The sequence below is a fragment of the Gallus gallus genome, chromosome 5 (genome assembly GCF_016699485.2).
Source record: "Gallus gallus isolate bGalGal1 chromosome 5, bGalGal1.mat.broiler.GRCg7b, whole genome shotgun sequence".
NCBI classification, from domain to species: domain Eukaryota; kingdom Metazoa; phylum Chordata; class Aves; order Galliformes; family Phasianidae; genus Gallus; species Gallus gallus.
In genome coordinates, this window is record NC_052536.1 from 6,605,845 (window position 1) to 6,626,100 (window position 20,256).

Below are 20,256 nucleotides of genomic sequence, written 5' to 3' on the forward strand. Positions count from 1 at the left end.
GTGCTAATGTCTTCCTATCTGGTTTTGCATCTAACCCAATCGCAGTTCTGAAGTGCACTGGAGATCTCTTACACTTCACCCAAGAATGAGCTTTTCTTCCAAGGCTCAAACTGAAAGTCATACAGGCTTCCCACTCCACCTCCCACTGTCCATCAGGAGAGCTGAAGAAGCAAAAATACTATCCCGATGACTTATGAACAGAGACATGAACTGTGTAAAAAGTTCCCACCACCGAGTTCAGCTCTCACTCCATTTTCAAATACAAGAAAGCGTAAGAAACCGCCCCAAAATAAGTATTTGGCCAGCTGCTGATTTATATAATCCATCTGGAGGAACTTCATAACTGTGCTGAAGAAGCGCAAGGATGTTTTCTTCACCAGAGGAATCCTATGCCAAGAGTTCTGGAATTCTTGTGGAGCTGCAAGGCAGCGCAGACAGAGAAGGGGAGAAGCTTGGAGAACAGAAGCACACAAGCCTTTTGGAGGCACAGGAGCTAGACAGCAGCTGACAAAACTCAGCAGTGAATGCACAACAGAGAAGCGTTGGTATTGCCACTGGGACATCCTACTTTCCGGTCTGTTCTTTTCCAGATTCCCCCCCAGGGACCAGGCCAGCATCACCTGCCCCATCCTGCCACCAGTCAGCAAAGCAGGCCGCCCCAGCTCTGACACGTCTGCATTTGCCCCCCACAGAGCCCTGCTCGGTAAGTCACGCTGCCCACACTATTTGGTATAAGCACACCAGTTGTACGCCTCAATGCATGAAAGTCAGCTCAACTAGAAAGTTTTTTCTAGCATACAGCCCAGCATTTAACATCAGTCAGAAACACAGGGCACAGCGCTATCATTTGGGGCTGAATATTATCCACACACTTTTCTCCTGCCTGCACACAAAAGCCAACAACAAAAGTCTCGTTTCTAAAAGCGAGGCTACGTTGAGAGCATCTCTTTTTATATAACCAGCCCGCTGGCAGAACAGAAACCAGCAGAAAGAGGATATGTACTTAAACGAAAGTTAAAAAGAAAACCAATGTAAGAGCGTGACCCCTTAAAATAGCAGGGACGAGAACATTCCTAACCATGCAAGTTTAGGGAAGAAGAGCTCATTGAGACTATGTGTTTGGGTGAGGGTCAGCAGCTACCTCGCGACCTCTGTTCAACGGGGGTAAACCAGCACCGTGCCCCAGGAAGTCCCCATTCAAGGTGGTGGGAGCAAAATGGGAGCAGTGAACCCAGAAAACCCCTCCAGAACATAACGTTTGTTTTGAAGCTGCTGCTACGAGGCACAGCACGAGAGGGGCAGCACACACCAGCACTAAGATCACCAGGAATGATGCCGGCTGCCGGATGAGGAGCTGAAGAGGGTTCCTCCCCACACCCCGTCTCTATTTTGTCTCCGGCACCTCGTCATGCAGCCTCTCTCATCTCCCTGTTTCGGTAGGGAGCTGCCTGCGAGGCAGGAAGGAGGAAAGACACGAGCACAAAAAGCCTCAAACAAAGGACCACCTCAGACGGCAGCAGAGCCCTGCGTCGCGGGCAGCCTCCTGAGCGGTATTTTAACCCCACTTCACTGCGGGGGATGGCAGCCGAGTGACCCCGAGGCGCTCAGACACACCGAGCCGCGCACCACTGCGGCCGCAGCACCTCCCCAAACACAGCCCGTGGGCACAGCCGTGCCACGCCCCACGCAGGCAGCACAACCAGCACCACAAGGCACGTCCCCGGCAAGCAGCACGGCGCACGCAAACCCATTCCCGTGCACAAAAACCCATTCCCGGCGGTGAGACGCGCAGCGCTGCAGCCGCTGCCCCGTCCCGCTCTGTTTTCACCTGATAAGCCCACGGTAACACCTCGCTCGGTTTACTTGCGATCTCACCGCGCCGCTTCATAATACAGCCTTGACCTATTTTCCAGATGCTTAATTAATCTCTTTGCCGGCTGCCACGCTCACAAGACAGCTCTTTCTTGTGTGAATTTCAAACTCGGCTTGCAGAAGCCTCCCACAAATCATTCCGTTGAGGAATTGTTACGCCAGGAAGTAACTCAGAGCCCGAGCACTCCTAAAGCCGGGGAGGGCATAAACTTTTCGCACATGATGTAATGGAAGGTAACGCGCAAGTGAAATCACTGAGACGTGCGCTGCTGTCGGCAGAGTGACCGCACATAGCCGTGTCGCCGACGGCACCGGGGCTCCCCGGGGCTCCCCGAGGAAAAATGATTTCTAAACAGGTAAACACGCAGTACTCGCGGTTGGGGGAGTTACGTTAAAAAAAAGAAAGAAAGAAAAAAAAAACAGCAATAATGATAATTAAAAAAAAGCCAAAGCACACCGTTTCCAGCGGTACTAAACACACGCCGGTGCTGCGATTTCCAGCGGGCGGACCGGTCCCGCAGCACAGCCCGCGCTCACCGCTCCCAGCCGCAGCCCGCTCCGCTCCGCTCCGGCCCGCAGCCCCAGCCCGCCCGGCAGCCCCGCGGGAGGGGCGGCCCCGCACTTGTTTACGGCAACCGGCGGCCAGCGACGCGCCGCACAGGCCGGTAACGGGCACAGAGGGCGCGGGGTGCCGCCTCCCGCCGCCGAGGAGCCGAGAAACAAGAAACTTCGGGGCGAGGGCGGCGGCGGCGGGGGGGGAGGAGGGGAGAAGCGGAGCCGCCCGGGCCGAGCGCCGGGCTCCGGGCGCCGCGCAGGCGGCGGTCAGCGGCCGCGGCAGCGCTCCTCGGCGCGCGGCGGGGCACGGGCGGCGGTGCCGGGCCTCGTCCCCGTGCCCCCCGCGGGAAAGGGCAGCGCCCTTCCCCCCGCCCCGCGCCTCCCCGCCGCTCACCTTCATAGATCGGGCCGCGCTGGCGTCCGAGCCGGAGCTGCCGCCGCCGCGCTGGGCATGTCCGGGAGCGCCGCGGGGAAGCGCCGCGCGGGCCGCGCTTAGCCGCTCAGCCCCGCCGCTCCGGCCGCTGCCATCTTGTCCTGGCGGCTGGGAGGGAAGAGCCCCGGCTCAGCCCGCTCGGCAGCCCGGGCCTCCGCCTCATCTTCCCGGGGAGGGACCCAGCCCGCCCCCGGCCGCCGCCTCCTCCGCCTCCGCCTCCTCCCGCCTCCGCCCCGCTCGCGGCGGCCTAGCGGCGCCCGCCGCGGCCCGTCGCCCCGCAGCGGCGGACGAGGCCCCGCCGAGGGGACCCGCGGGACGGGACGCGCCGGGCTCGAGTCCCGCTCCGCCGCGGCCCCGCGCCCAGCCCGGGGGGGCCCTCCCGCCGCCGGGCCCGCGCCTCCGCCGCGTCCGCAGCGCCCCCGCCCGGCCCTGACGCGCCGCAGCGGAGCCGCCCTGCCCGTGCCGAGCTGCCCGCGGGGAGAGCGTCTCGGCAGAGCCCTGCGCGCGTCCCGTCCCGTCCCGTCCCGCTAGCTCCCGGCACCGCGGCGCTCCCTGACGCGCCGGTGTCAGGAAACAGACGCCCTCCAGAACCGCAGATTAGGAAGACGACAACGCGGGGGCGACTACAAACCCCAGATCCGCGCGAGGACGAAGGCGGCGCCCCGCCCGGCCCCGGGGTATCGCGCACCGACCTTCTAGACGCAGCGTGCCATGGGAGTAGCGGTCCCCGCGCGTTAGCGGCTGCCGTCAGACGGGCGCAGGTGCCCCGAGCCCCGCGCTTAAGTTCAGCACTCCGCCTCGCTCGGCTCCTGCCGAAGTAGCGAGACGCGTGCCCCGCAGCAGCGCGCCCCTAACGCCGCGCATCGCTGAAGTAGCGGGGGTTGGCTGCAGGTCCGGCCGACTCCCGCAAACGGCGTTCTTCACCCTAAATAGCGCTCAGCTGACGGGGGGCGAACCGCTGCTCGTGCGCGGAGCCGCACGAGAAATGCCCAGCCGGGCACCGTGCGCTTCCCCACCTCCCGCCCAGGGCGGCCAGCAGCTGCTGCACTCGCACAGCCACGTGCGCTCGTGTCTTCCTCACGCTTAATTTAGGGGTGGAGAAAAAACAGGTGGGAGACAATGCTAGCAAATTATAGCTCTTAAGAGCTGCTCGTTGCATCTTTTTTCTAATATTACACGTTTTAATCCCACTTGTCTTCACAGCGCTCCTCAAACAATCAGGTTCCCGCGGAATTGTTTGCATACACATTTCATTCACGTGCCATCTACGTGCCTGCATTTGGAGAGCCATCCCTAATTATTTCAGTACACAAATCCTAAAACAACTGAAGGAAGGAAAGCACTCGGCCACAACAATGCACAACAATGAAAGCTTATGGTCTACTGAAAGAATAAATAGATATATACCCTTTCTCAGGTACTGATTTGTCTTAGCGCATTTTTTACAGCTGGCTTAAAAGTATTACAAGCATTTCCCTTATTTTTGCCATCTGGTAAATAGTAAGCACCCGCTGGCCCTGTTTCTCCAGGCAGCAATGCGGTGCCAGCGGGCACCCGAGGGGTTAATGCAGTGACACCTGTAAGCAATGCGGCCACCCGTCCGAGGGGTGTTCAGTTTCAGGGTGCTTAGGTAACCTGGCGCAAGGAGGCCCCTGTCATTTACATTCATTGATAGAGCTCGCCACTGAAACGCACACCTCCGTGAGCTCTTTGTTCTGCCTCCCTTCCCTGATGCTGCCCAGGGTAAGAGTAGTTAGGTATTAGTGCCCCGAGTGGAAAGAAGAAACAGAAGCCATGGAAGAAGATATTTCTAATAGACGTGAAAATATCATGCAGCAAAAGAAGCTGTGAGGACAAACCCGGGCCCGAAGCCCTTGGCAGCACGCTTAGCAGTGACACTGTGTGCTATTTTGGTTATCAAAATCCCAAGCGTAGACAGAGACAGAAAATGCTTTGGCTGGAACAATTTGTTTTACTCATTGAGCTGCTATAAGCTACACCACCAAACTCTTTTTATGGCCATTATGAGTTGTTTACATCTGCCAGGCTCTTAATGCTTGAATGAACCTGAGCGTCAGAGTCCTGAACAGGGCTGCTTCTATCAGAGCTGCCGAGGGAAGCAATACACAAAGGTCAGGCCTGGAGAAGGCAGGGATCTGAGGCTGTGCTTCCATCCTTTGGGACCTTCCCAGCTGCTAGCATAGGAGGGCGATGCCACGAACCACTGAGCTGCTCTCTTAGGGTTTTCATGACTTCCTCTCCCCGCATCCAGATAGATTCTCCTGATGATGACCTCCAGCACTGAAGCTCTCACTTAGCTGATGAAGCACGCCCTGCAAAAAGTAGGCAGCTTTCTTCAGTGAGCCCAATGAGCTCAGGAAGAAGCTCAGCGAGTGTCAGAGCTAACAGAAAGAGGAAGGCAGAGCTTTTCTCAGCGCAGCCGTTGGAGCTGCGCAGACCTCTGTTTGGTTTTCTGGGTAGAAATGATGAAATCCAAAGAACCCAGAAGTGCGATGGTTGGAAACACGCTGCTATGAGCACTGCAGGAGCCGTCACCCAAGCTGCATGACTGTGACAAGGAGCAGGCAGGGGGGTTGGATCTAGATGGTCTTTGAGGTCCCTTCCAACCCAAGCCATTCTATGACTGTGTGAGTCACTAAAATTAAGCCGCAGGAACCCTCTGAGGGAAAGACTGTATAACTACAGTGTAAAAGAGCGACATTTACATATCAAGCAGCAAAAAGGCAGCTTAAATGTCTTTACTGGGTCGTGTAAGAGATGATGCATCATGGCATATTTCTCAGGTAATGCTTGCATTTTCAGTTTGCATTTCAGAAATGGATCGCTCCTCATACTCATTCATTAGAAAATCCACAAAGAGATCTTCATGAAATGTACAATGATGATGTAAAATGTACAGTTTGATGCTGTACATCTCTTAACTTGCTGTAGTTATTAACCACTGTGGTCTAAGAGGGCCTTTCACATAAAGCATACACCATATCCACACTTTCCCTCTCTCTTTCCAGCAGCAAAAGAGATCAATAAGATGAACACAAGTTAAATAGGGACCAAAATGCAATGCTTCTGTTTCTCAGGTACATGGTGAGGACAAATTGGATGTTTTACAGTACCTGAATACTACACAACAAAACCGCGAGAACTGGAAGATACAATTCCAAAGCACTCGGTGAGAAATAATTATAAGAGCTAGAATCACACTGATGGATTAAAAGCAACAGAAAATGCAGCTTTAACAGTGCTGGCTTTATAACCTGAAGTTAATCCGGCAGTCAGGTAGTAACAACAACTGGTTACGAAATGAGCGACAGCACAACATTGGGCAAATGTATTTTTACTTAAGAAACTACAAACGCACCGAAACACTTTCTTCTATGACAGAGAAAAAAGAACCTTCTAAAGTAAAATAAAATAAAACAAAAACCCTTCTTTCAAACTCAAATTCCCAGGATGCAGTGCCGGCTTGTAAATCTTTTAATAGAAAATACTGTACTTTTTACTGTTGTTTTGAAATGAGCATCATTTCTACCCTGCCCTTGTGAATACTCACAGGGTGCCATCCACTAATATTACCAACCAGTTCATTTTTACAGTTGAGTAATGGCTTCTTTTTTTAGTGGCTGATATATTGCAAGATCAAGGGTTGCAGACAGATGAACACCACAAATGTTCTGGCTGACCTCACTTTCCAGAATGCATCATTCCTACAAACAAACGTCACTAAACAGAAGCGGGCGGCCAAACTACTGAATTTAAACATAATCTTGTGTTACTCAATGAGTAGATGCTAATTAGTAGTCTAACGACTTCAGTAAAAACCACCTGAAGGATTACAGGGGATGCATTCTTAATGTATATTCCAAAGCATTTTGAAGGCAATAGTCAGATTCAGCAGCTCCAAGCAGGGGCCAACGCTGTGCTGCGGTAAAGAGGAGCAGTTCTACCTTCCCTGAGACCTCCCTCCCGTGCAGCCTACTGTAATCAACCTGCTATAGGAGGGAATTTGGACTGGATGATCTCCAGAGCTCGCTTCCAGCCCCTATGATTCTCTGAAGCGCAGCTGGGCCCCGGCAGCACTGAACAGCACCCACGCTTGTTGCAGAACTGCCTGGAGGACAGCCCCGGCACCTCGCCATGGAAGCACGTGGGCACAGCCAGAGCGTGCCTGCAAGGTCCTGTTACTCACCTGTCTGAGGCTCACATCTTCCCTGAGAGGCAGTGCTACCGAGTCAACACGCACAGCTGGCCGCCCGCAGCCTCCCGCAGGAGTTTCACCCGTGTGTTTTCCTACTTTTAATAGCAGCTACATCTTAAAGCCTTCCTTATCTCCCCCCATGAGATGTCATTAGAAGATATTTTTAACTGGCATTCGTCAAATATTTAAATTACCACGTTAGAGACTCTGGTCTGGAATGAACAACAGAAAAGCCATGTTCTAATTACGTGACCTATGAAATGAGACCAAACCATTATAAGGAAAAACCATTTCCTTGTTTAGCAAAGAATGTGTTTTCATATGAATTTGTTTATTCACACATACAAGTATTCCAATTATTTTTTTTTTCAAGCATTACAAAACTGATCTGCACTTATTTTTTGTTACCTTCTGTACCCATGTTGCATTTTAGTTACATTCGGGGTGAAGGCAGTCAGGAAGTCAGTTCATTTTTCTGGCTTTATCACATTTTGATATAATTAGCACTGTGTTATTGGAACAGAGACTTGGCACCCTGCATATAGATGCTTTGATGTTTAATAGAAGATGAGGGAACAGAAGTGGAAAGGAAAATGGCAAATCCATACCTATATATAAAGACATGGTTATAGACATCATGTCATGTCCCACACCACAATGAATGGCGATGAGATGCAACAGGTGAGAAAATGAAGGAGCAGAGACTGCAAAGCACCAGATGTTACCACTGCACCAAGACCGAGCTTTGCTATAAGAATATACAGATGCAGATGTTATGTTATCCTCAGGCTTTTGCAACAACAAACAAAAACCCACATCATCAGATTCAGATGCTGTTTGACAGAGATTGAGGCTCTTGAGAAAAGCAGGAAAGTGGAACTGTTGTAAAAATGTTGGGTTTTGCCAACAGCACACTCGTGGCTCGGGAAGCAGAGTTTATGCAATTCTAATATGCACACTGAGCTTCAGGATCATCCTCAGATAAGTTGTGTCCTTATAGAAGCTGCATCTCTCTCGAATAAGGTAATGTGCTGCCACCTGTTACATCTGTCAGGGATTGAAGAACTTCTATTTGCACATACAGTGCCATATTTAAAACGAAGAAAATGCACAACTATTCTGGGCAATTATTATTCACTGTATAAATTAATTTATAATTTCCTGGTTTAATAACAAAAAACACTTCTATAAACTTATTTTTCTATATCCAGTTTACAAAATAGTGTTTAAAATAGAAAAAAAAATACAGTTTGAACACAACCAGACTTTTGAACTGTCACCTATCACTTGTGTTTCACCAAATAGCTAAGAGCAGCTCAAGGTTATAGCTAAATGGGCAATGTTAGGGCTCAGACTGAAATACCTAGACATTACGGCATGAAAAAGAGCAACAAGAAAGCACTACTTGGTCAGTAGGGATGGTGTTTGAATGGAGTTTTCTACATACATGAATTCCTTGAACATATTTTAAGTATTTCTTTGAAAGCCACAAGTACCTACTGTACATGCTAGCCTGGTTTCTGTCTAGCTTTACTCACTTGCTTCCCATTAATCCATGAAATGTGAAGAAAGGAGAGATGACAGGGAAGGGAAGGTGGCCGAGGTGGTGGGGAGCACAGTCCCAGGCCATGGAAGCAGAAGGTGCAGAGGTGCATGGGCAGCCCTGGGCATCCAGCTTCAGCAGTCACCATGGCAACGCTGCAGGGATCACACACAGCACCAAACCCTACCTACAGCAACACGCCAAAAAGAGTACTCCTGTTATCAGCTTCCTTTCGCTTTCCTCTGCGTGCCTCGCATCTCCCCTTACACCTCGTTTTGCCTTCTGGATTGTTTGTCATAGAACATGACAATCATCACCCACAGCACTACAGGCCAGAATCACAACATCCTCAGGAGAGGACCGGGGGATCAGCAGCATCAGGGGCTGAAACTGCAACACCCCACTGAAGCTAATGGACAGCTGTATACAACACAAGCCCAGAATTTCAGGGTCAGAAGTCACCTAAAATACAAAAGGAAAACAAGAGTTTCTTAAAAAAATGCTAGAGAGCTTGTTATCTAAGTACTAGATGAGAGAGAACAGATGGATTCAGATGGAAAAAGGGTAGATGGGGAAAAAGGAGCCAATGCTGGCCAGAACTACAGGCAGAGCCTACCAGCTGCCCACCTGCCTCAGCAGCCCTTCCCTGAATGATGAAGGGCTGCCACAAAAACATGGGCACTGGTTTTCTGTAGTCCGGCATCACGGCAGCTACGTCCTGCTGCATTTAAAGGCAGTGTAAGTATTTTGATTTTAACGTATGCAACCATCAATCATCAAACATTCTTTACCATTTAAATGCATTCCTTCAACAGATGCAAATTCATCTGTTACACTAGAAACTAACTACTCTTCCACAGCAGGGTGTGAGTCGCTCTTCATTCATATTTTATTAAACAGTTGTATCAATTACATGTGTGAAAGATTGCTCTAGCTGCTTATGTAAGGCTTTTAAGCCAGAATAGCATTCCACTCAGCAGATGATACGGAAAAGCACTAGCTGAATTCAATAATTACTTCTTTAATTTTCTCATATTTCAATTCCAAGCACAAAATATCACGTTAATTAAAAATACAATAGTTATCTAGTTCTTCAACGGCGTGCTTCTTAGTATCAGGCACTTAAAACTAATTTAATCGCTATCTGTAGCCTTTGCACTAAGTGGTGCTTAAAATAAGCTGGTTAACTCCTGTCCTTTAACTGATTTGGTTTGCATACCTAAGAAAACAAACAAAAAAACCCACCAAAAACCCAGCTCCTGGTTGTATTCCTGATAATGATGACGGAGTATCAGGATTGCAGCAACCTGGTCATTTATCCTATTCCCCTTTCATTTCAGTACCGGTGTATTCAACAGCAGCCTACAGAATGCCTTCTGGACTAGTAGACTCAATGCTATCATTTCCAGCATCAATAGCATTTATGTTATTTACAATTACTTTGCATTGACTTTTGTACCCTATCATCATCCTCGCTAAGTGGCCGCTTACTCATGAAAACATCTTTGGCAAAGCTCCTTTCTGTATATTACTCTTGATTTGGTTTCTTTCCAGGTTTTAATTTTACAGCTTGACATTATTACACAACCAACAAAGTTGTGGGGCTTCAAAAGTGATTTATTTTTTGAGACCTCTTTCTAATCTTCTAATTCAAGCCTTAATTTTGAAACTCATTTAACATGAGAAAGTGAAATCTGTTTTTTACCCTATTCCAAAGTGAATATTAGCTCAGAGGATTGCTTTATCTCATGTAGAAACCATATATTTATACAATTAAAAGATGTGACATGAAATATACCCAGTGCTGCTTGAAAACTAGGTGACTTCAAGTCCACAGAAAGCTCCCAAATCCTTATTTTCACAAATAACAATAAGAAGTTCACTACTTTCTTTCCAGAAACCTTGAAATAATTTGTCCTCTCTAATCCTCTGCTTACTAGCCTTGCTTGGTGCTAATTGGTACCTAGAAACGAGCCAACTCATCCCCAGATAGACTTGCCTTAAACAGCCAAGAAAAAAATCCTTCAAGACATATCTAGACAGCCCCCAGCAGTGATGGAACTGAAGTACATTGGGAAAAAACGTGATTTACATGCAACTGTTTGATTACATTGCAACATGTTGACATTATTTATTGTGTCTATAAAAAAAAAGTCACTGCACCTTCATGAATCCTTTCAATTTAGTTGAATTGGTCTTTCTTAATGGAAAACCAGGTTTAATCAGTATTTCCCAGAAAAGAATGGTAAATGCTGCAAAGCATGCTGAACCCAATTTAGGTTTTAATCAAAATAAAAACTCTGCTAATATTTTATTCTGTATGGGAACCCTTCAGACATAATCCCATCCCCGGCATCGTGCAAGTACTGCAAATCACGTGCATGTTAACAAAACCATGCTGCTTCCCCTTCCATTGATGGTATTTTCACTATCATTAGAGCTCTAGAAAATGAGTGTCTCACTAGGCCAGCTGCTCTAGAAGCTAACCAAAAATGCCTCAGTAGCAGGTTCTGATCAAGCAGTAGCTCAGCAAAAACACGGTCGCTGCCAATCATGCATTCACCATATAGCTCAGTTCCATCACAAGCTTCTTAGCAGGACAGGAGTGACACCCACGAGGAACAGCAGACCTGGGGAGCTGCACTCAGCCATCACCTAGAAGACCATTACCTTGCTCTTCCTAGCATCAAGCCGATGGTATTTTGCCAAAGCCATGGTCTTTTGAATGATTTTCAAGCCGTCCTTTCCATGGCAAGAGAGACGTACAGTGACAGATTTTTCTGCACAAGCAGAATTTCCTCTCGCAATGCCATTTTGAGGAAGGGCCAGACCACACTCCCTGTGTCCACAGTAGCTGTTGCTTTATGTCACTGACAGTCCGGCAGTGGGGCAGGACTGAAAAGCAGCCAAGGAATCAAAGAGGAATGATGGAAAGTCATGCGATTTTTTCCCATTAGTAAGCTTTACTGTAAACTCACTTCACAATTCAGGGAAATAACAGTGCCCTGTAGCAGTCTGGCAGGATGTACAAAACCTTAGGTATTATCAGCAAAGTTTTGATTTTCACTGAAGGTATTAAACTTCACAGCCCTTTAGAGCAGCCAGCACTTTAGAAATCTGGGACTGTTAAAAGTAATCACATTTAACCATTTTTTTTTATCCTGTATTAAGAACACGTTATTCTCCTGGGCTGTGTGACTGTTATTCAGAGTTCAGAGCACTCTGTCCTGCACGCTCCAAGGTTAAGCCCCTTCTTCTTTCTCTCCCTGTACCATAATTCTGATTCACTCTAGGAACCGGGCTGCTGCCATTGCTGCCTCCCACAGAGGTGTGCGGGGCACAGGCTGTGCTCCAAGCACATTGCTGCTGCAATGGTCATTGACGGGTTTGTCAGGAGGGAGCAAATTGGAGTGGCTCTCATCCTTCACAGGAACCAAATGAGCTTCTGCATCAGTTTTAGGAATAGGAAAGCTGTAAGAGTAGCATTTCCTCACCTTCATTTCCTGCTTTTCTATTAGATCCAGTGTTCTGGTTTGTCTTTTTCTGCAGGTTTCAGAAACATCATAGTACTCCATCGATTCTCTATTACAGTGCATTGTATCCTCAGAATTAAATTTCTATTATAATTAAGTCTTACTTTGCTTTGGCCTTGGAACACAACAGCAGCTAGCCCTATTCATTCTCATAGCTCGTGTTAGATAAATCGCAGATGAAGACAACTTTCTGAGGTCATTCAAGGTGAAACAGAATTTCAGATTTAATGCCTTGTTACAGAACAAACGATACTATAGAAGAAATACTTGCAGTAAGTTATAAATGACAAGTTGCACTGCAGAAGGCGTAGTAAAAACTACAAGATACTGGTCTTCCAGACTTTATGCTACATAGATCTTATCAAACACAAAGCCTTGCCCTGCAACGTACAAAACACTGTACACCTGTATGAAATCCCAGCACTGATGAAACTAATCATCACCCACAGCAAAGCCCAACGCCTTCCATATCTTCTGGAATCTTTTTTTTCCCTCTTTCTGTTATTATTTTGCTATGCCATCTAGCCGCTCTCCTAGAATCCCCATTTATTTCTGTGCCTTAGGGTGGGGGAGACTGAATTTTTTACTTCTCTCCTGCCTTCTCTCCTTTCTTATTCCTAAGGAGTAGCATGTTCTACAGTAAAAAAATTAAAATTAACATTAACATTAAAAAGCTCAGTTATCTTGTAGTGATTATATTACTAAAGCTCATTTTATGGACATAAAAATCACAGTTTCACAGTGTAATGAGAAAGAAGGACAATTAAAGCGTGGACAGAAATATCAACAACATATGCTTTCTATGAAAAGCAGGCTGCAGGAATCATCTGATCTCCATGAATAAGCATTTACTCACCCTTGTTAGCAGATACATATGCCTACTTGTTCTGTAATATACCATCGAAGGCCAAATAAGATGATGTAATTCATCATCTGCCGAACAAAACAGAAATTAACCGCATGCTAATTTTATTATTAAAAAGACTTGTCTTGAATTGATGCCAGGTGTTATTGTGCTTCTTATTTGGAAGACCATAAAGTTCATTTTGACACAAAAAAGGTGAGGTGCAAAACAGAAACTACAACAATCAACTTCAACAGAAAGAAGTCATTATTAGGAGCAACCAGTGACAAACTGAAGTGTAGATCTAAGCAATGGCTAATCAAACCTAAGAGGATTTACCTGGTTAATCCTGTGTTGCACAGCTATCCAGATTGCTTTCCAGTCCAATCCATAATGTAACTACTCATTACTTACTCTAAGCTTTCTAGAAACAAGTGACATATCACGTAACAAGCTAAACAGCATCACCTATTTTTGAACTAGTTTAAAATGCATTGCAAAAATAGTTCCAGAATGCCAAACTCTTTGGTGTTCATTTCCTTTTTTTTTAAATCACAAATCAAATGGTAACTGCAAAAATTCATTATCTGGACAGTGGTTTCTGTCCTTTAGAAGGGAACTGCCTCTACAGAAAACCATGGAAAAAAAAAAAGACCTTATGTCTGCATACCTCGTGTTTAGTTTTGAGTTTATCAAAGCAAACTCCTGGGCTAACAAAAAGTGTATTGTTGAAGAAACCCAAATGGTTCGTGTTTAAAGGCCGCTCTAATTGATACATTTAAGCTATCTGACAAAGAAGCTTCAGAATGTGGCAGGTGTGTGTCATGTATAGTTTTACTGTCTAAGTAAAGCAAACATATGAACAGATTAAAAAAATAGATTAAGTGTTTTATAAGCTACTGCTAGCCTACACTAGCCAGCTGAAGGCTTTAAATAATTTAATCCCTTCGGCAACTGCCAGTCCCAACTGCACGACTGAAACAAGGTCTGAATTCAGTTTGATACCCAACAGGTGCAGTCTAATACTGCTTCCTTAATTCAGCTACTGATCTACGTTTATGCTTGCAGGGGACACCATATTCTTAAATTCACCGAGGCATTAATTAAATTAGTCTAAGTGCTCTTGTTTTATCCCATCTTCCACTATCAAATTTACCTCAGACAGTTTCTCTCCCCTCCCTTGCAGAAATGCCCTTCACGCCAGATGGAAGACGCAGTTCTTAAACAGCTTTTAAAATAGGTTTTCCTTTGTATATAACCTATGTAAATGTATGAAACAGGCTGGGGAAACTGAACAACATAAAGCATTGAAAACAGATACTAGTAGCTCAAATTTTAGTATTTAAGAATGGCAAACAGAGCCTCTCAAGGTGGATCATTACCTGCACCCGGTCTCTCTTTGGATAACCCTGGCAATTTAGTTGCCTAGCTATAAACAAAGTGAATTCGGCAAAGTGAAAAGGCAGAGCTATGAGGGCTGCCCCAAAAGTAATGCCTCCTATTTTATGATCTTGGCCCACCATGTCAGAGGTGGATGCTGGTGGTATGGCAGTAGAGGCTGAACCTTCCCACCAGTGTTCCATTACATGTTGTTGCCGCGTGACAGATGGCAGCAGAGAGGGGCACTCTGACAGAATGGCATCTGACATGGAAGGAAAGGCGGAGGAAGCAAAGGTGTGGAATTGAATCCCTCCATGCAGAAAAAAATGGCACCCACTGCCATTCATGGATACTTGCTGAATGTTTATAGAGTCCAACCAGCAGATGTGAGCACTGTGAGGGTGGGTGGTGCGTTTCAGCAGTGGCGACTGTGGGTCACCTCTATTAGTAAAGATTTTTGCATTTGTGGCATGCAGGCTCTTGTTCATTGTTGGTGAACATAGCAAATGGTGATGTCTATGTTGAAAAACAATGTTTGGTAGCTGGGAATTTGCTCAATCAAACAGTGTTACTGTGCAATTTGTAGCTGTGTGAGTTTCCATGGAAATAAATAGGAGGCATTACTTTCAGAGTGACCTATGTACGAAGAAGCTTCTACTACAATAGCAGGGATGGGCTTTTCCTCACCTTTCTCTTTGAAGTCAGGGGCAGTTTTAACAAACTGCAGGGAAATGGTGCCTTGTATCCAACTTCCCACAGAAGCTTTAAGGATAACCTGCATTTTTTTGCAATTGTAGACCAAGAAAAGAGGAACTTCCCACTGCCTTACTGACACCGTGACAACAGTGCTGGAAGATGAGACAGCTCAAGGCAGAATTTCCTTTCCTTTTCTTGCAGCCTCGGGAATGTTCATACCTGGGATGCATACAGGGAGTTTTCTCTCACAAGCAATTAAGCATCATGTTTGGCACATGCAAATGGGAGAGTAGCATTATCTTTTAATACAAACTTAATTCAAAAATTTTGCATGCTAAAGTAGTGAGTCACTGGAGCAGGCAAGCCAGCTCAGATAGCAGATCATAATTTCAATGTCATTCATTCGATCAATCCTATAATACGCCATGCAGGCTTATGAAAATGAAAACAGATTAAGTGAATACCAAACCAAGATATTTTCCTAAATCCCAAGATGGCTCAAGATACTAACAGCTAGCTCAAATTGCAAAGATTCCCATCCATAAAAAAATATCTTGTAATTACAACAACAAACTGAACTTTGGTCTACCAACACAGATCTGAATTTCCAATAATTCTATCAGCACACGAACAAACTATATTCTTAAGTGCATTACAAGTACCTTTGAAACCAGATAAAGCATCATTATTTCCACTTTAATACTTCATAGTTAAAACTACTTCTAACTATTAAGCAACTGCTATTCTTTTAAGCATAGAGAGCTGTATTCAGATCTAGCCTTTTCCTGGAATTTGAAATTCAGGCTCAAAACCAACATGATTTTCCAGAGAAGGAAGAGTCAGGAGGGCACAAAGGACAAGAAAATATACAGAAGGCTCAGTCAGCAATATTAGGATTTATTAACAAAACCTAGAGCAAAAAAAAAAAAGAAAGAAAGAATACAGAAATCCCTAAATATATCCTATATATTTTAAGTTATTTGGTATCATTTTAGCCCCACAAAAATGTATTTACATTTAAAACTCTTGTTCACATGAATAATTCCTGCGTAGGAATTCCCAGTGTAATCTTTTGGGGGCAATAATTTGGGGAATCATAACTTGTTAAGTACTTAACGCACAGATGCCAATTTATGCTTCCAAGCGTGGCACTGCAGTGGTAAAGTGATATATTACCTCACAGAGTTCTGGGGGGGAAAAAGTGTTTTTATGAATACACTCCTCTACAGGGATACTCAGTATGAGAAGGTATATGAGAGCTACCACGATACAGAAATAAAAGAATTAGCCAATCAGCCAAAATATCTCAGAATAATAATAAATAATGGGCTAGTTTAAATTCCAAGCCTTGTGTACTTTTAATTTCACTTCTTTGCTCTCTTTTCTAAAGCTGTTACTTAAAAAGAAAACTGAACTTATCATGCATTTTCCAAAGCCAGATATAGAAAAAAATACCAACTGCCGTGAAACTTGGAAGAGAATCTCAAGTCCTGCCTGCTGCCTTTCATCAGAAGACACTGCAGCCTTCCCCTTCCACACCTTGTAGGAGATTGAAATGAGAGAGAAGAGACTCCTCAGCCCTCCTGCTCATTTGCTTTCTGGCAATGGTTCTCTTGAGGCATTTCTAGCAAGAGAAATCATTGCTCTTTCCTACTTGCTGTGAGCAATGGGTACACAGTGTTCATGGTAGCTCTTCTATCACCTGATGTATTTGCAGTCTGCCCCTCCTCGAGAGCAGCATTTCCAGTCTGTTTTTCTCTCCATTTTTCCCTGCTATTTCTGTTTTACTTTGCTGTAGATTCGTCTCCAGAAGAATACTGGCACAGGACAGAAAACAACATAACTTGCTAGAGGCAGACATGATCCCAACAGATACAGCATAAATTTTCCCCAGAGTTCTGCCACCGTGCAAAATCACTGACTTGCAATATTTCTGCTATTCTAGTCCTAGGAAAACTCAGAGAGGCTGCCATGACACAGCAGTGTGGACATTTGTCCACGCTGGTTCCCACACACGTCGCTTTGCTGCACAGCAAAACATAAATATCCTTTTATTGTATTAGGATTATTTCATGAAAGCCATTAACTTAACTAATCCACAATTGTTTACTGGAAATAAAGTACTTTGCCCTTCATCATTCCACAGATGAACAGCAATTGGTCTGTGTTCAGTCTTGGAAGAAATCACTGCCTGAGAAGAGTCAGAACAATTTCAGATTACACTGGTGGCAATGCCCAGCCCACTGTTACACTCCTTTGGACCCATTAGTCAGCATTTTGGACTGTACAAATTTCTAAGGAAGCAGACATGACTTCTCTAGAAATTTCTGATTTCATGACAAATACTCTACCGCAAAATAAAGGGTGGCTCTAAAATGACAAATAATAATACTGTCTGTTTTTGTACAGCATTTTCTAAGCCTGTAAACAATTTTGCAAATACACACCCATGAACTTTAGAAGACAGAATTTGTCAGCGGAGAGAAATCCAGCCCTGTCCTACTTGCATCAATGTGAGCTTGATCGCTAGTCCTTTGAAGTCAGTGGTGAAGTCCCAAGTGTCCAGTACAGCCCTGTAAAAAGAGTACTTATTATACAGGTTAATTATTAGCCTTGTTTTAGGGACACTGGAAATAAGATTAGTAAATCACTGCCTCTTCTCTTTGGTTTCTAATCCTACACTCAGTCATCTCAGCACATCTTCCTGTAGGGAAATAAGTGATAGGACAAGTATTTCTCACGTGCAGCTTGTTTCTTTGTTCCCTCCAGAGGAGGAAAAGGAAATGTTAGTACCTCTTGTGCTTGGGAAAAAAAAAAAAAGAAGTTGGTTTTCTGTTAGTTCTTCATTACTGTGAGAACTAATTTCAAAGACAAACAGCAGCCCCCTGTTGTCAAGCGACTGTAAGCGATATGTAGTAAGTGATACATGGAACATGAGTAGCAGTCTGTATCCAGAATTTCATTACCGCAACAAAAAGTATTACACCAAAGATAACCTGTATGACTCCATGTATTAACATGGCCCTGTAGCCTGCAACTGCCATAAAAACATTATGCAGAATGCCCAGGGTATGTATTTGCTCATTATGTGTTCCTAGGGACAGAAGCATCACTGACTGCATAAGATAACCCTCCCCTTCAAAAACCCTTACAAAAGCCCTCCCTATGACACAGCTCACCTGATAGTTACAACATACCTAAATTTCAGCAGCTGACTCCTACAGCACTCACTGTGTGAATATATGATCACTGCATCTTTCCTCACGCAGCGGCCACGTGGCTCTGGGGAGCACCCTGCTGACAGACCAGCCAAGCCCACCCTCCGTGCAGCAAGCAGCAAAACCCTGCTCAAAGCCAAGGGCAGACAGAAGACGATCTGAGAAGAAGGCAGTCCTGGTCATGTGCAAAATGAGACAAATGAAGGAAATCTTCAAAAACTTGCAATTTCATACAAGCGTGTATTTCAGTTGTGTAATTCCATTGTATTTTCATAGATATCTACGACTGAAAACTACTGTTTTTCCCTCTTCCCCCCACCACAGTTTTCCACTGAAGCTTTCTCATTTTCACTCTACAGAATTTGTATCCAATCCTATTTCGAGTCGTGAGTGCAGGGTTTTAATCATCTTCTGCTTTGGGGCATTAAAAGATTCTGAATCATCCCACCTTCTGGGAGATTAGTAAATACAGCAATTGCTAACAAAAATTCTGCTGAATTCCCATTAACCATGTTAATTATTCCATTTAAAAATATGCTGGAGTCATCAGCAGGACATTTCCATCTAATGGTTGAACAGAGGAAAAAGGCTTTCAAAATTGCTCTAAAGCAATTATTTTAAAATTTGTTTTTCAGAGCTAATCTTTCTCCTGTACCCACATCCTGCTACAATAAAACCTGTGCAGGGAAGTCCACAGAGATAACAGCCCAGGAAGAAATGGTTCAGTAGTTATGGAGGCTTGCCTTGGACACCACAGCTAAGATGAAGCCCTGGTATATATCCATGTTTTCCTTTCCACTGTTTTGAGCAGAATACATACAAGGAATAAACTTTTTAGTTGAACCAAGCCGAGGACCATCAGGAATTCAGAGTATCCTGAGCAGTTTGTCTTTCAAGCACTTTTGTGCTTCAGCATTTATTTTCCTCCCACTTTTGAACCTTCCTTTTGCAATCAGAGCACCTATATATTGGCTTACCATCTGACTACGGTCTCAGTTGAGTTCACTAAGCTGATGAGAAGGTCCAGTGGCAGGTGGAACACGAGAGTGTGAAGGAGCCCCTTCCTAACAGGTGTTACAAACACAGGCAATACCTTCACTGCAATGCACTTCCTGTGTCTAACGGACACGGTTTAGTGGGCATGGTGATGATGGGTTGATGGCTAGACTAGATGATCTTAGTGGTCTTTTTCAACCTTAGTGCTTCTATGATTCCTCACAAGTCTTTCTTTAAGCTGGCCTTAAACTCATACATGTCCTTATACTTAATCACCATGGCAAATTAACCTACTTCAAAACGCCTCCAAATCCTACTACTAAAAGCCTGAATGCACTTCAAAGGAACCTTTCATTTCTGGGATCCGTTTGTGGCACCTGTGGAACATAATGTGGAGAGTGTTAGGCAACAAACAGTGGTTTGCCAAAGTAATTTTGAAGTGAGCTCCCTCAACAAGTACCTCTACATGGAGAACTCACATTACCTGTCTGAGGCCATCATTCTCCAAATATTTAGTCACTGTAAAGAAAGGAGCTCTGGAGCCTTTCTGCTCTAGATCCAAGCAGAAAATACATCAGGTATAGCCTGTACAGGCAACGACTTACAAAGCTGCACTGCCTTTTGCAGCTTCTGTGGGATTTTCAGGAAGACTTTCAAATGCAAGCCACCCTGCAACAACGTTTATACATATCCTGCTTCAAGGAAGGAAAAGCAGATAACAGATGGCGTATGCAGGAAGCCTGTGAGTGCAGAAGTGCAGTGTGATTCCAGTTGCTCACTAGCAAGAGAAACATGACTGCTTAAGTATAAAATGGACTCTGAGGGACAGCAGATAAATGGTAGTCAGCTGTGCACGATGCAAACAAAATGGGTCAGGGATTACCGCTAACACAGCCTGTACTACATATTTATATACGTATTTTTATACATACAGCGCTTCAAAATATAAAGCAAGGGTGAATATACAAGC

At 45.3% G+C, this 20,256-nt stretch overlaps 1 protein-coding gene across 5 annotated transcripts in view; it reads right to left on the reverse strand.

The window, feature by feature from the left end:
• HIPK3 (homeodomain interacting protein kinase 3) overlaps positions 1-20,256 on the reverse strand; it is an 89,696-nt gene that overhangs the window by 56,834 nt on the left and 12,606 nt on the right. The window contains exon 1 of one of the 5 annotated variants that reach the window (XM_015286319.4): positions 3,553-3,766. Coding sequence is in view for 1 of the 4 variants with exons in the window: in XM_046941546.1 (XP_046797502.1) it covers positions 2,410-2,827 (418 nt within the window). In the remaining 3 variants the exon portion in view is untranslated. 5 annotated transcript variants of the gene reach the window in all.